The 16,021-nt window shown below is 41.2% G+C and overlaps 1 protein-coding gene across 7 annotated transcripts in view; it reads right to left on the bottom strand.

Moving 5' to 3' along the window:
- LOC132833767 (tumor necrosis factor receptor superfamily member 14-like) overlaps nucleotides 1-16,021 on the bottom strand; it is a 110,070-nt gene that overhangs the window by 24,439 nt on the left and 69,610 nt on the right. For 5 of the 7 annotated variants that reach the window (XM_060852303.1, XM_060852307.1, XM_060852306.1 and 2 more), the window contains 2 exons: nucleotides 9,778-9,915; nucleotides 2,227-2,246 (listed from right to left, as the gene is read on the bottom strand). In XM_060852303.1, the coding sequence (XP_060708286.1) occupies nucleotides 2,227-2,246; nucleotides 9,778-9,907 (150 nt within the window). In that variant the 5' untranslated portion in view covers nucleotides 9,908-9,915. Of the gene's footprint in view, nucleotides 1-2,226; nucleotides 2,247-9,777; nucleotides 9,916-14,767; nucleotides 14,962-16,021 lie in introns of all 7 variants that reach the window. The other 2 variants (XM_060852302.1, XM_060852305.1) reach the window with 2 other exon arrangements.

Below are 16,021 nucleotides of genomic sequence, written 5' to 3'. Positions count from 1 at the left end.
ATAACCAAATGCTTGGTCAAAAAGGTAGGAGCACCACAAGGGAGGAACAGTTGCTCCTGAACTAGTGGAGAACCATAAGGAGGGGATGCCAGAGCTTTGCTCCATCACTGATGGATTAGCCTTCTTTTCAACAAGGTACCGGTCTTCCTTCAGTAAAGTGGTCAATTCTGGGCTTTGGCATTCTCCATCCATCATAGCTGATTACTACTGGGAAGAAAATATTTTCAGTAGGAACATTTGTCCTGCTGAATTTTGTAACAGAATTTCATGTTTATTTCAAACTTATAATTATGGAAATCTTCATTTAGTTCAAACAATTCTGAAACAAAACAAATTGCTTTCAAATATTATAGTACTGAAATATGAGGTGCCTGGAAGAAAAGCCTGATGGATGTTGCAGCATCTGCATGTGAATAAAATATTTGAAAAAATTAAGTACCTGTACAAGATAACAATTACATTGTTCAGGATTGAAAAAGCATTTCTCATCAACTGAAGAAGCTTTTTTATAAACAAAAGTACCAGACAGAGAGTACTGTTATGACATTTTAAAAACATGCTTTGTAATGTAGAATTTGTGCAGGTAAAAATAGGTATAGGCTCAAGAGTCGCACAAAAAGAACAAATTCATTTTAAGTGGTCAGAAAATATTACTGGACAAGCTTTCATCAAGAGCTGGAGAATCATGCCTTATTTTTGTGAATAAGACATTTTTATGTTTGGTTATAAGTTTCATTTTGCAGGTGAGAAGGTAATACTCGTTAAATTATAATCACTTTATTTGAATTATGGCTTTATTTAAATGTTTTATTCCAAAACTCAGCTATGAATTACAGAAGTGCATTTCATCGACAGGTTCAGATACCCAATTAAGATTATCTAACAACTAACTGGATTGAAGCTCCATACAAATAGGAGTTGGTAGCTGTCAACTATAGCTCAGAGAGTGGTACTCCCAGTTCAGTCAGAAGATCCTAGGTTCAAATCCCATTCTTGGACATGAGCACAAAAAGCAAGACCGTAACTCCCCAGCATGTTATGAAGGGAGTCTTAATGTCAAAGTTGCTTTCTCTGAGATTAAACATTAAACCTAATCTGACACGCCATTTGACCTCTTAAATTTCTTGGCACTGTTTTGAAGAAAAGCATAGGACTTATTCTTTGTCCTTGAGCCAATGTTTATCGCCCAACCCAAATCAAAGTCAGAATATCTGGTCATTATAATTTTCTTGGCAGCTTGCTGTTTGCCAAATGACTGTCATATTTCCTACACCACAAAAGTGATGTCTCTTGAAAGCATCTCAGTGGCTATAAAGCACCATGGGACATCCTGACTTATTCAAAGGCCTACATTTAATTGGCATAAAATAAAAATTAAAGAACTGAAGATGCAATAAATCAGAAACACAAACCAAGATTGCTGGAAAAGCTCAGCAGGTTTGGCAGCATCTGTGGAGAGAAATCAGAGTTAACGTTTCAGATCGAGTGACCCTTCCTCAGACTCACTCAACCCAAAATATTAACTTTGATTTATCTCCACAGATGCTGCCAAACCTGAGCTTTTCCAGCAAACTCTATTTTTGTTTGTAATTGTAACAGCTGTTTGTCCACTTCTAAAACTTAAAATTTATATTTTTAAAAATTCAGCAAGGTCTTATGGATTATTTTAAACACAGGAGCTTCTGCACTACAGTCAAGTAATCTCTTTTCAATGACACAGTTGCTGACACTCTGGTCCTAGGCCCAATGGTCTTAACACAATCGGTATTTATGCACACAGAACTGAGCTGAAATCTAGTCTGCTAGTAACCCATTAATTCCTTTGAAAAGTAGCAATGAACATAATAAACTACAGGAAGGAATTGAGTCAGCAATGCAAGATAACTGTTAAATTAATTTGCAATGAAAGATACCATCTGCTGTGGACTGTGGCTTTCTTGTTCCCTAAGTCTCTGGGCGATGTGGCAAAGGGAGGAGGAGCAGTGGAGTTACAACTTTAACAAGAAATTTTCAGGTAATTATCTTCATCTTGCTAATTGAAAGGATGTAAAATGCACGACCAAGGAGCTTTTGTCTGCTGGCTAAATCTTATCCTTTCAATTTTATAAGGAAAATATTTTGAACAATACAAGATGCCATGGGGCATTATTGTTTGGTGACTATAACGTTTTTAACCCTGAATAAAATACTCACTGATAATAATGATAGAATGTGTTGAACTCTTACCTTTACTTTTCTTCCAGAACCTGATGACATAAGAATAGTATAAATTAACTTCTGGAAGAAATCTATAAACAAATGTTTACTTTTAATAACAATAGCTTTAGCTTCACAATTAAAACTAAGTTCAAGATTCACATTTCTGATGAAGGGCCATCAGACTCGAAACATTAACTGTTATTCTCTCTGCTGCCAAACCAGTCAAATTTCTCCAACACTTTTTGTTTTGTTTCAGAATTCACCCATTCTTTACTTGACAAGTGCACTGGTCTCTAACTTGTTTATCATCTAGGCCTTTCTCCCCGTGACACTGGAGTTTACCTGTGCACTATTCTCTCTCCCAATCTGTTCCTTTTCCAAATTATTAAAGCATTTATTCAGCAACTGATTCAAATTGCAAGCAAAACAGTGAATCACTCTACATTCAATTTCTTTTTAGTTAACATCCTTAGTGCCTTTATCCCAATTTGAAGTGTTATTAATAAATCCCTACATATTGATCTTCTGAATCCCTTTTCTTGAAACAATGGAAAGCTTGCTTCTTTTGATTTTTCTTTCAATCTCAATTTTTTGGTGTCACTTAAAAATTCGGTGACGCATGGCACCCATTACAACTTATTTGTCGTTCAACATCTGAAAATGTTAACAACATCCTGCCAGAAATAGCTGGGAAAATGTAAGGAAAATTCATGTGTAAGTTTAGATTGCTAAGTAGCCCAGCAAGGTGGTGAGGAAGAGAAACTTCATAAATTACACATTTTCAAATATTGTTCTATTATTCAGTATTAGCTTGCTATAAATATCCCAAAAAGTGTCAAAAAAAATTACACAGTTCAAATACCTGTACTTAGCTTTGTATGGTAATAATAAGATTTGAGTTCCTGCAATGTTACTCAACCAGAATGCATAACTGGAGCTGGTTACTGGGTTTTACTATAGTTTGACCATTTAGGCTATTTTCATTTTTAATTCACTACAATAAACTAGCAAGATTAAGGAAGCTATTGATAGCTAAATGGTTATTTAAGGAAATCACTTTGTATTGTGTAAGGAAACTATAGACCAGTGAGGATGACATCAGTGGTGGGCAAGTTGTTGGAGGGAATCCTGAGGGACAGGATGTACATATATTTGAAAAGAAAGGATTGATTAGGGATAGTCAACATGGCTTTGTGCGTAGGAAATCATGTCTCACAAACTTGATTGAGTTTTTTGAAGAAGTCACAAAGAGGATTGATGAAGGCAGAGTGGTAGGTGAGATCTATATGGATTTCAGTAAGGCATTCAACAAGGTTCCCCATGGGAGACTGGTTAGCAAGGTTAGATCTCACAGAATACAGGGAGAACTAGCCATTTTGGTACAGAACTGGCACAGAGGGTGACGGTGGAGGGTTGTTTTTCAGACTGGAGATCTGTAACCGGTGGAGTGCCACATAGATCGGTGCTGGGTCCTCTACTTATTGTCATTTATATAAATGATTTGGATGCAAGCATAAAAGGTATGGTTAACAAGTTTGCAGATGGCATCAAAATTGGAGGCGTGGTTAACAGCAAAGAAGTTTACCTCAGATTACTACATGATCTTGATCAGATGGCCCAATGGGCTGAGAAATGGCAGATGGAGTTTAATTCAGATAAATGCGAGGTGCTGCATTTTGGGAAAGCAAATATGGTAAGATCCTAGGGATTGTTGCTGAACAAAGAGACTTTGGAGTGCAGGTTCTTAGCTCCTTGAAAGTGGAGTCGCAGGTAGATAGGATAGTGAAGAAGGCATTTGGTATGCTTTCCTTTATTGGTCAGAGTATTGAGTACAGGAGTTGGGAAGTCATGTTGCGGCTGTACAGGTCATTGGTTTGGCCACTGTTGAAATATTGCGTGCAATTCTGGTCTTCCTATCGGAAAGATGTTGTGAAACCTATAAGGGTTCAGGAAAGATTTACAAGGATGTTGCCAGGTGTGGAGGATCTGAGCTAAAAGGAGAAGCTGAACAGGCTGGGGCTGTTTTCCCTGGAACGTAGGAGGCTGAGGGGCGACCTTATAGAGGTTTACAAAATTATGAGGGGCATGGATAGGATAAGTAGACAAAGTCTTTTCCCTGGGTTTGGGGAGTCCAGAACTAGAGGGCATAGGTTTCGGATGAGAGGGAAAAGATATAAAAGAGACCTAAGGGGCAACGTTTTCACGCAGAGGGTGGTACGTGTATGAAATGAGCTGCCAGAGGAAGTGGTGGAAGCTGGTACAATTGCAACATTTAAAAGGCATTTGGATGGGTATATGAATAGGAAGGGTTTGGAGGGATACGGGTCAGGTGCTGACAGATGGGACTAGATTGGTTGGGATATCTGGTCAGTGTGGACAGGTTGGACCGAAGGGTTCGTTTCCGTGCTGTACATCTCTATAACTCTCCGTAATTACTTAAAATATACTAATGAGGAATTATAGTATTAGTAATTAGTCAGAAGCAAATGATGAAGTAGTAAGGATCAACTGAGTTATGCTTTAAGAATCAATAACTAATCATTTTATGAAAAGAATATTCAAAATCCCATAAACTTGTTTTAATATCATTAATTGGCTATAAAAGTTTCTGTCTGTTGTACATTCCTTCCAACCAGATGAAACGTGCAAACAACAAATCACCTCTGATCTTGATTAGCCTTGGCCAGAGCTATATGGCCTTACAAAGAACTTACAAAGTAGAAGAAAATCAGATAAGAACTGCATTGTATTCTTGCCTGGGATAATCCATACGGATTAATTTAGTAATAATATTGACCATTTATCAAATTCAAATCAGACCAATTTGAGATGAGTTCATGATTCTTTTGGGATTAAAAACAGGTCTTAAGAGTTTTTCTTGTTTGCCAGTTACTGTAAACGTTTGAGATAGAATCCTTGGAGAATCGTTCTCAAAGAAAAATGCAAAAGGAATATACATTTTGTACTGATAACAGGGTTGAACTTGTAGAAACCTGTCTTGTATTGATAAGGACACCTTTTGTCCTTTAAATAAACTTCTTAATTTACCATCTGTAAGTCTGGATTACCTTGTTCAAACTAAAACAACATACTGTGTAAAGACTATATTTTCTATTTCTCTGTATTTTTGAGTGTGGACTGAAATGGGAAAAGGACCATTTTAGAGACAAAGGATTGTTTTTCAAAGCAAGCTGTTTGCATTTAAAGATTAGATTAGATTACTTACAGTGTGGAAACAGGCCCTTCGGCCCAACAAGTCCACACCGACCCGCCGAAGCACAACCCACCCAGACCCATTCCCCTACATTTATCCCTTCACCTAACACTACGGGCAATTTAACGTGGCCAATTCACCTAACCTGCACATTTTTGGACTGTGGGAGGAAACTGGAGTACCCGGAGGAAAATCCACACAGACACAGGGAGAATGTGCAAATTCCCAGGTGGGAATTGAACCTGGGTCTCTGGCTTGTGAGGCAGCAGTGCTAACCACTGTGCCACCCACAAAGTTCTGTTACAGTTACAATCATTTGTTTAACCACTGGGGTAAGATTTTTGCAGACAAACTGGCACCAGGTATTGTGTACAAAGTGAGATTTAGCCGTTAACAAGTAGTCTGATTGGTCTGTGGGCTGGTGACCAGTTGTTGATGATAGAGATCTTCTGCCTGACGACAACGTCATTGGATTCAGGTAGTGATGGGTGTGAATGATACAACCAAAACGCTTTGGACCTCTGGAAGGGGTCTGTAGTAAATCCACCTAAAGCTTGGAGAAATCCAGGTCATTTTCTATTTACCAATTATGGTAAACCAGGGCTTTTAACCAATGAGTCAGAAATGTTATAATTTCAGAACATCCTGTGCCTTGTCCAAGTAAATGCAAGTGTCAGGAGAGGCAAGAACGAGGAGCAATAAGTCCTGACAAATCAAAAAGGATCATCTCGGTGATCCCTATGGCCCAGGACCATTGTATTGCCTTTCTGGTACTTCACTCCATCCATACACCAACATATTATTTTTGTGTTTGTCTGCATGTATGGGGAATGTTATAAAGGGAACAGTTTTAACCAGTAGAGTTATATGTCCACAGTTCATTATTTAGCTTTGAGCTACAATCTATTTATTTCAATAAATAGTAATTATTGTTAAGGACAGAAATCTGAACAGTGTTGACCTACTCGAAAAAGACAATTAATTTGGAGAATTTTGTAAACATTGATTAAAATCTTTAACATTTTATGATGGCTCTAGGAATAGCAGAGCTTGATTTCCAGCACACTACCCCAGTCAGGTATGACAATTTAATCATTTATAAATTATTAATGAATTATGTCAACTGCACTAAAATTGCAGGTAACAAACGGAGTACTTTCACAATTAAACTAACAGGGACCAACTGGAACATTACCATCTTGTTGTGGGTGATAGCTTGTTCTTCAACTGAGGCTTTCAGCATTAGAAAACCCTTAACTGTACTTTAATCGCTTTCATTCTCTATTCTGTTTATCTACACCGAATGAACAATTCAATGTTTTTTTCATACATTATTTCCTTCACCAATGCAATTTAATGATAGAGAAAGCAAGATGAATAAACTGTCGATCTTAATGTTCACCAAGGCTCCAGGTGTCCCATCAACCTTGCTGCACTGTTATCAGTTCACACTTCCTTCATTTAATTTGAACCAATCATTTCCAAATTGAAGGGTGAGGAAAAATCTCCAACTAGCAAGACATGCCACAAAATGTCTGCTGAGAAAATTCTGCAGCATTATTTTCATTGGTTCCTAATGGGATGGTCTCTTGGCAATTTAACAAAAATGGAGCATTTGACTCCGTGTCAACAAAAGAATGGTGATAGGGTTCCAAGTGATAGCGGATTAGTGGTGCTGGAAGAGCATAGCAGTTCAGGCAGCATCTGAGGAGCAGTAAAATCGACATTTTGGGCAAAAGCCCTTCATCAGTCTTACAGGCAGAGAGCCTGAAGGGTGGAGAGATAAGTGAGAGGAGGGTGGGGGTGGAGAGAAAGTAGCATCAGGGCAGAGGAAATGACTTAGAAGTTACAGTGGGAGAGGGACTCCCTGAGATTCTTGTAGAGAGAGGAGGAAAACTTCTTCAAGGCAGGCATCCTTGCAAGAGGATTCGCAGTAGGGTTAAAATCAACTAGGTAAAAACAATGACTGCAGATGCTGGAAACCAGATTCTGGATTAGTGGTGCTGGAAGAGCACAGCAGTTCAGGAAGCATCCGTGCATATGATGGTATTTCCATGCATCTTCTGTCCTTTGTTCCTCTTGATGACTGACATCATGGGTTTCTTAAACAGAACATTCCAAATCTAAGTGAATTGCTGTATTGCATCTTATAGATGCACACATTGCTGCCAATATGAAGTGATTGCTGAAGGTAACATTCCCTCTAATGCTGTCTCGGTGCGCGGATCTCCAAAGTCCATCTTCCAACTATGACTCTATGGTGCGTAAGGAACATTTGCGCAGCTGCACAGCTTAGGAACTTTGGTTGAAGGTAGTGGATGGATTGCTGATCAAATGGGTTAACTTGTCCTAGTTAGTGAGTCAAGCACTGAGTTACATGCTGCAGAGTTCCCACCCTAACCTATTCTTGTAGCCACAGTATTTAAGCGACTGGTCCAGATGAATTTCTGATTAATGGTAAGCATCAAGATGTTGATCGTGGGGAATTTAGCAACGGTAATCCTGTCAAACATCAAGGAATTCCTCCTTGTTGGAGATCATAATTAGTGTTTCTTAAATATTACCTGCCACGTGTAGTGAATCTTTCTTTCACTCCTTCTATGGCAAGTGAATCCTTCCTTAGGCACAGAGAACATATTGTTTCAGATGCCATCTCACCAAAGCTCTAAATAATATTTACAAGCCTGCTCTACCTCTGCACTCACATTTTCTTACAATTATGACCAGTGCACTATTTGCCTTCCTAATTGCTTGCTGAACCTGCATGTGTGCTTTAATTGAATTATAAACAAAGACACCCAGGTCCCTTTAAATATTAATGTTTCCCTGTCTCCTACCATTTAAGAATGACCAAATCTGGAGTGCAGGTTCATAACTCCTTGAAAGTGGAGTCGCAGGTAGACAGGACAGTGAAGGCGGCATTTGGTATGCTTTCCTTTATTGGTCAGATTATCGAGTACAGGAGTTGGGAGGTCATGTTGCGGCTGTACAGGACATTGGTTAGGCCACTGTTAGAATATTGTGTGCAATTCTGGTCTCCTTCCTATCGGAAAGATGTTGTGAAACTTGAAAGGGTTCAGAAAAGATTTACAAGGATGTTGCCAGAGTTGGAGGATCTGAGCTACAGGGAGAGGCTGAACAGATGGGTTTTTTTTTCCCCTGGAACATTAGAAGCTGAGGGGTGACCTTATAGAGGTTTACAAAATTATGAGGGGCATGGATAGGATAAATAGACAAAGTCTTTTTTCCCTGGGGTCGGGAAGTCCAGAATTAGAGGGCATAGGTTTAGGGTGAGAGGGGAAAGATATAAAAGAGACCAAAGGGGCAACTCTTTCACACAGAGGGTGGTGCGTGTATGGAATGAGCTGCCAGAGGATGTGGTGGAGGCTGGTACGACTGCAACATTTAAGAGGCATTTGGATGGGTATATGAATAGGAAGGGTTTGGAGGGATATGGGCCGGGTGCTGGCAGGTGGGACTATAGTTTGGTTGGGATTCTGGTCGGCATGGATGGATTGGACCGAAGGGTCTGTTTCCATGCTGTACATCTCTATGACTCTATGACCTTATTTATCAGCCCAAGCCTGAAATGTTATCTCCATCATGCTGAATGCATTCTCTTGTTGGCTGTCAATGAGCTGGGCCAGCCCTTAGTTACATTCCTTTAGTGTCAAATCAGTTGTAAAATTATCCATCTACTCCTTACTGTTCATTTTATTTGTGTGCAGAGCAATGAAAAGAACATCGTGTAAAACTAAAACTTTGGGTTTTGATTTTGTGTAATCTTTTGTTTCGTTGCCCTGGGAAATTATTCAGTTGTTCTTATCTCTTATGATTTTTAGCTTTGTTTCTTTAGTTAACTCCATCAATCTTGTTCTTGCATTGTGATCAACTTTAGTGTTCACATAGCCTTTCCTTTTGTAAGGGGAAGTGTCACCATGAAGAACACATGCTTTTAGTGTCCAGTCGGGAGGACTTTGTGAACCAGAGGGATTAGGGTTAATGCTTATACCGTTACAGGTCGATCACACATTTTCCAATCCATACTCATCCAGATTTAGCATTAACATTGAAGCAGTCACCATTTTAAATGTATGCACCAACATTTCTACAAGGTCCTCTATATGGTAGCAGTTGGAAAGATAGTGGGAAGGAATTTAAAACAAAAATCTGGGATCTGGAGAGATTGAAAGAATCTGGCAGTAGGAAAAACACATCACTTGCAATAATTAACAAAAATGGACGCAGAAAAGACATGGAAAGAAAAAATGATAATTACTTTTATTCAACATAAATATGCAAATACAATTTTCTAAGGATAGATCCAGCAAATAGCCTGTCCAATGTGCTTCCAAACTGAGTACCTGAATAAAACTTTGTACCTTCTTCACAATAACTTGATATCCATCCCAAGAGACAACCAAGCAGTATTGTTCCAAGTGGGATTGCAGCTGGTATATTCAGCTTTTCTGCACTGATTGGAACGTGAACCATCTCGATAGCTAGGATTGTTGAACACAAAGAGTTACAAAGGTTTGAATTTTCACATTTGTAAGCTGTGTGTTTTTCAGAGAGTTTCATGGCAGGTATCTCATCATAGCTTACAGCGACTCATCTCATTGTGACTGTTCATCTCATTCACTGTGTATCCAGGTCATATAATACCCCTCTCATGCATTCATGTGGAATCAGAGATGGAAATGCTTACCATTGCTGGGACCTTCCAGCATTCACAACATTGATGCCATACAATGTTTATGAAGGTTTGTAGCTCAGGTTGAGGTTTAAGGTGTAGGTTTGCTCGCTGAGCTGTAGGTTTGATATCCAGATGTTTCATTACCTGGCTAGGTAACATCATCAGTGGTGACCTCCAAGTGAAGCAAAGCTGTTGTCTCCTGCTTTCTATTTATATGTTTGTCCTGGATGGGATTCCTGGGGTTTGTGGTGATGTCATTTCCTGTTTGTGTTCTGAGGGGCTGATGTATTTGTTTAAGGCGTTGTGGTTGGAGTGCCAGGCTTCTAGGAATTCTGTGGCATGTCTTTGCTTAGCCTGTCCCAAGATAGAGGTGTTATCCCAGAGGCCTATAATGAAACGTCTGGATATCAAATCTACAGCTCAGCGTGCAAACCTACACCATATTGATGCCATAATTAAAACCATTTCGACTGGGACAACACATCTAACCTTGGACAGGCTAAGCAAAGACATGCCAGAGAATTCCTAGAGGCCTGGCACTCCAGCCACAACACCATAAACATACACACAGATCTAGAGGAAAAGGTAAGGAATGCAGATGCTGGAGACCAGAGTTGAAAAATGTGGTGCAGGAAAAACACAGCAGGCCAGGCAGCATCTGAGGAGCAGGAGAATTGACATTTCAGGTATAAGCCCTTCTTCAGGAATGAGGCTGGTGTGCCAAGTCCCAGCACCTTCCCCTGCAACCGCAAGAAGTGCAAAACTTACGCCCATCCTCCCTCCAAGGCCCCAGTGGATCCTTCCATATATGTTGCAAATTCACCTGCACCTCCACACGCATCATTTACTGTATCCGTTGCACCCGATGTGGTCTCCTCTGCACTGGGGAGATAGGCCGCCTACTTGCGGAACGTTTCAGGGAAAACCTCTGGGACACCCGCACCAACCAACCCAAACGCCCAGTGGCTGAACACTTTAACTCCCCCTCCCACTCCATGCAGGTCCTTGGCCTCCTCCATTGCCAGACCCTGACCACACGGCGCCTGGAGGAAGAGCACCTCATCTTCCGCCTCGGAACCCTCCAATCACGCGGAAATAATGTAGATTTATCCAGCTTCTTCATTTCCCCTCCCCCCACCTTATCTCAGTCCCAAACCTCGGATTCAGCACCACCCTCTTGACCTGCAATCTTCTTCCCGACCTCTCACCCCCCCACCCCATCTCCGGCCTATCACCCTCACCTCCTTCCACCTATTGTATTCCCAGCGCCCCTCCCCCAAATTCCCTCCCCCCTACCCTTTATCACAGCCCGCTTGGCACACCAGCCTTATTCCTGAAGAAGGGCTTATGCCCGAAATGTCAATTCTCCTGCTCCTCAGATGCTGCCTGGCCTGCTGTGTTTTTCCAGCATTACATTTTTCAAAATAGATCTAGCTACCATCTATCAACCCCTCAGAAAACAAACAGGAAATGACATCACCACAAACCCCAGGAACCCCACCCAGGACAAACATATACATAGAAAGCAGGAGACAACAGGTTCGCTTCACTTGGAGGTCGCCACTGATGATGTTACCTAGCCAGGTAATGAAACGGCTGAATACCTACAGCACAGCGAGCAAACCTACACCCTCTTGATGCCATAATTAAAACCCAGCTGTACACCAGTTTAAATGCTTTAGTGCAGGAACATGCCTTCACAATGTGGTGCCTGATCATAACTGAATATGACACATCCAAACCTCGACCCAAATAGCAGCCCGAGTTAATGCCATTTCTCCGAATAAACAAAATGTCCAGCAATGCAGGAAGAATGTCAATGATCCCACGGTTAGGTCCCACCGTCTTCTCTCTACTGCATCACACTCAGTCTAACTCTGTCACCGCACAATAAGATCATAAGGCAAAATAAAAACCGAAACAATGGCGGATTCTGTAAATCAGAAACAAAAACAGAAATTTCTGGAAAAGCTCAGCATCGGTGGAGAGAAATCAGAATTAATGTTTTGGGTCAGGTGATTCTTCCTCTAAACTGCTACCAAACTTGCTGAGTTTTTCCAGATCAGGCAATGGAAATATTAAGTGTTAATTGGATAAGATTTGGTGCGTAGATATGAGGTGTTTGCAATCAGTGGGGTGTGGTTTTTATGGAGCATATTTAACTGAAATAAACTTCTCTCTAAAAAGTGTGGACTTGGACTTTGTTTAAATAGTTATCTTCTAGTGTATAATGTTAGTAGCAAAAGATGATTGAGTAAAAATGTAATGTTTCACAGTACGATTATCCATCTTTGTTTCCTGAAAATTAGCTGTTTGATGAGTGAGAATGAGGTTACAATGTGGATCTGGGTTATTTCTTTACAAAAGACAAATAATATGTGGTCTTCATACATTTGTTTTCACTCAAAGGAAGAAAGAAGCAAAATATTTATTGGAATTTGAAAACCTGATGTCTTAAATAGCTTTAGAGTAAAAGATCCCCAAGGAATTTGTGATCGTTACATGATGGATTTTATATTCAATTTGAGAACAAAAAATCTGGATCTAAAACAACTGTGTTTAATTTAAATAAAGGGCATGACGATCAATGAGGATAGTTAGCTAAAGAGAACCAGGTGGATAATTTAGCATGAATGACAGTAAGCAAGCAGTGGCAAATATTTAAGGATATTTAAGGACAGACAGAGCGAGATAGCGAGCGAAAAATTATGGAAAAGCTATGAGGGGTGCTGAGGGAGTTCAGCAAAAGTTTATTAAAGCTTCCAGATCAAGTAATAGGAAGGGAGTATGTTAAAGGTCAGTAAACTAACTTCAGGCATAACAGACGAGGGAACAACAAGACGGGGGCGGGGGCGGGGGCGGGGGGGGGTAAGAGAGTAAATGCAGTACTGAGCGTTTGTAAGTACATGCATGCAGAATATGAAACAAGATAAATGAACTCGTAGCACAGATCAAAATTGACAGGTACAATGTTGTGTCTCTGTGATGACCACAATTGCAAGAGGATCAAGGCTTGGAACTAAATATCCAAGGATACACATCCTATGGAAAGGACAGGCAAATGGGTAGGGGGTCAGGATTGCCTTGTTAAGAAGGAATGAAATTAAATCGATCCCAAGAAGTGATAGAGTTTGAAGGTATAAAGTCTGCGTGGGTTGATTTGAGCGATTGCAAAGGAAAAGACCCTAGTGGGAATTGTGTACATGCCTCCTGGTAGTAGTTAGGATGTGGGACAGAAAATAATTCAGGATATAGAAAAGGCTTGTCAGAAAGGCACTCATACATTAAGCATGGGGGACTTCAAATTGCAGGTGGACTGGGGGGAAAAAAAACACCAGCTTGGCAGAGGATCTCCAGAAAAGAAATGGGGTTAATTTGGAAGCCACAGCAGAAATTCATTCTAAGAAAGACAAAACATACTAAGGAGGATGAGGCAACCATAGCTAATAAGGGAAATCAGGGACAGCACAAAAGGAAAAGGAAAGGCATTCAATGTGGTGAAGGAATGGGAAACTTTTAAAAATGAGCAGGGGAGAACTAAGAAAAGGGGAGAAGATAAAAGAGAAGAATAAGCTAGCTAATAAGATAAAAGAAGATTGCAAGTTTTTTTTAGATATCTACAAGGTAAGAGGGAGGCAAGAGTGGACATTGGACCCCTGGAAAATGAAGCTGGAGAAGTAGTAATGGGAAAAAAGAAATGATAGAAGAACTAAATAAGTACTTCTTTATTTTTCCTTCATTCGTTCACAGGATGAGAAAGTCACTGGCTAGGCAGCATTTATTGCCATCCCTAATTGTGCAGAGGACAGTTAAGTATCAACCACATTGCTATGGGTCTGGAGTCACATGTAGGCCAGACCAGGTAAGGATGGTAGTTTCCCTCCCTAAAGGACATTAGTGAACCAGATGGGCTTTTCTGGCAATCGACAATGGATTCGTAGTCATCATTAGATTTTTAATTCCAGATGTCTTATTGAATTCAAAGTCACATTACTTTCTGGATGTACGTTTGCTCGCAGAGCTGGAAGGTACATTTTCAGATGTTTTGTCACGATACAAGGTAACATCTTCGGTGAGCCTCCAGATGAAGCTTCGGAAGCTTTTTACAGTGGAAGACACCGGCATCATACCAAAACATCAAGAGACCCTGCATTAGGGTTTGGGGGCGGGGGGGAAGGGGAGTATTTAAGTGTGGTGGAACAGGGAATGGAGGTGGTACTGTGGAGGGTCCTTATTGCATTGGGCGGGGGGATTAGAGCAGTGGTACGGGGAATGAAGGTGATGTGGCGGAGGGCTCAATACTACAGCCATGTGTGACCACGTGATGAAACAAACTCAATATTACAGCCACATGACAAAGTCCCCCTTGCCCTCACCTACTACACCACCTGTCTCAGCATTCAACGCATCATCCTCAAATACTTCTGACAACTCCAAACAGACCCCACTACCAAGAACATCTTCCTCTCCCCATCCCTCTCTGATTTCTACAAGGACTGTTCCCTCCAATAGTCCTTGGTTCATGCCACCCATGCCACCAAACCCCCAGGTACCTTACTCTGCAAGCAGAAAAAATGCACAACTTGCCCATGCACCTCCCCGTCACCTCTATCCAGGACCCCAAACGCTCCTTCCAGGAGAGACAGAAGTTCACCTGCCTGTCTTCCAACCTAGTTTACTGCATCAGGTGTTCCCAATGTGGTCTTCTCTACATCAGGGAGACCGAACGTAAATGGCCCACCGAGCATCATAGTTGGGTCCACAGGAGCTGACTGGACCTTCCAGTTACGGCCCATTTCAATTCATCCAACCACTCCCTTTCCGACATGACCATCCTTGGCTTCCTCAATTGCTAAAACAAACCACAGTGCCGATTAGAGAAACAACACCTTATCTTCCACCTGGGCCTCGACAGCCCGGAGGACCCAACATTGAATTCTCCAATCTCAAATAATCTCCCACCCATCCCTCGACTCCCTTCCCAGCTCCTCCCCCTTCCTGCCAATACTCCTTGTCACCAACCAGATTCATTCCTCCCATTGACCAACCAGGTTGTACCCTCTATCTGTCTTCACCTATCCCCACTACACCACCCTGCCCCTGCCTCCCTCTTCACCTGCAGCTGCCCCCACATCCACCCCCAGTCCTGAAGAAGGGTCACGCCTGAAACATCGACTTCCATACCTCCTGATGCTGCCTGTCTTGCTGTGTCTTACAGCTTCCTGTCTGTCTACTTTGGATTTCAACATTTGCAGTTTTTTTTTGTCTCTAAGAAAGGAGGGCGGCAGAAGACAGGAAACCACAGGCAGGTTAGCCTGACCTCAGCTGTTGGTAGGATATTGAAGTCTAATATTAACGATGAGAATGCGTAGTACTTGGAAGTGCATTGTAACATAGGGCTGAGTCAAGGGAAGGTCACGCCTGACAGATCTGTTAGAATTCCTTCAGGAGGTAATCAGCACATTAGACAAAGGAAGCTAGGGGACAGGATATATTTGGATTTCCAGAGGGCCTTTGACAAGGTAATGTACAGGAGGTTGCTAAATAAATTAACGTGATATTAGGGGCAAGATACTGGCAATGATAGAGCATTGGTTGACTGGCAGAAGGCAGATAGTAGTGATAAAGGGTTTTTTTTCCACGATGACAACCAGTGACAAGTGGAGTTCTGTAGGGGTCATGTTGGGACCATAACTTTTCATATTATACATTAATGATCGAGATGAAAGAACTGATGGCATTACGGCTAGCCTTGCAGGTGACAAAGATAGATGGAGGGACAGGTAGTGTTGAGGAGGTGGGGTGGATGCAAAAGAGTGTGGACAGACTAGCAGAGTAGGTAACGACGTGGCAGATGGAATACAACGTAGGAAAGTGCGAGTTTGTGTACTTTCATGGGAAGAAAGCTTAGA

This window comes from Hemiscyllium ocellatum, chromosome 37, assembly GCF_020745735.1.
Source record: "Hemiscyllium ocellatum isolate sHemOce1 chromosome 37, sHemOce1.pat.X.cur, whole genome shotgun sequence".
Lineage (NCBI taxonomy): Eukaryota > Metazoa > Chordata > Chondrichthyes > Orectolobiformes > Hemiscylliidae > Hemiscyllium > Hemiscyllium ocellatum.
This window is presented reverse-complemented; position numbering and strand designations above follow the sequence as displayed.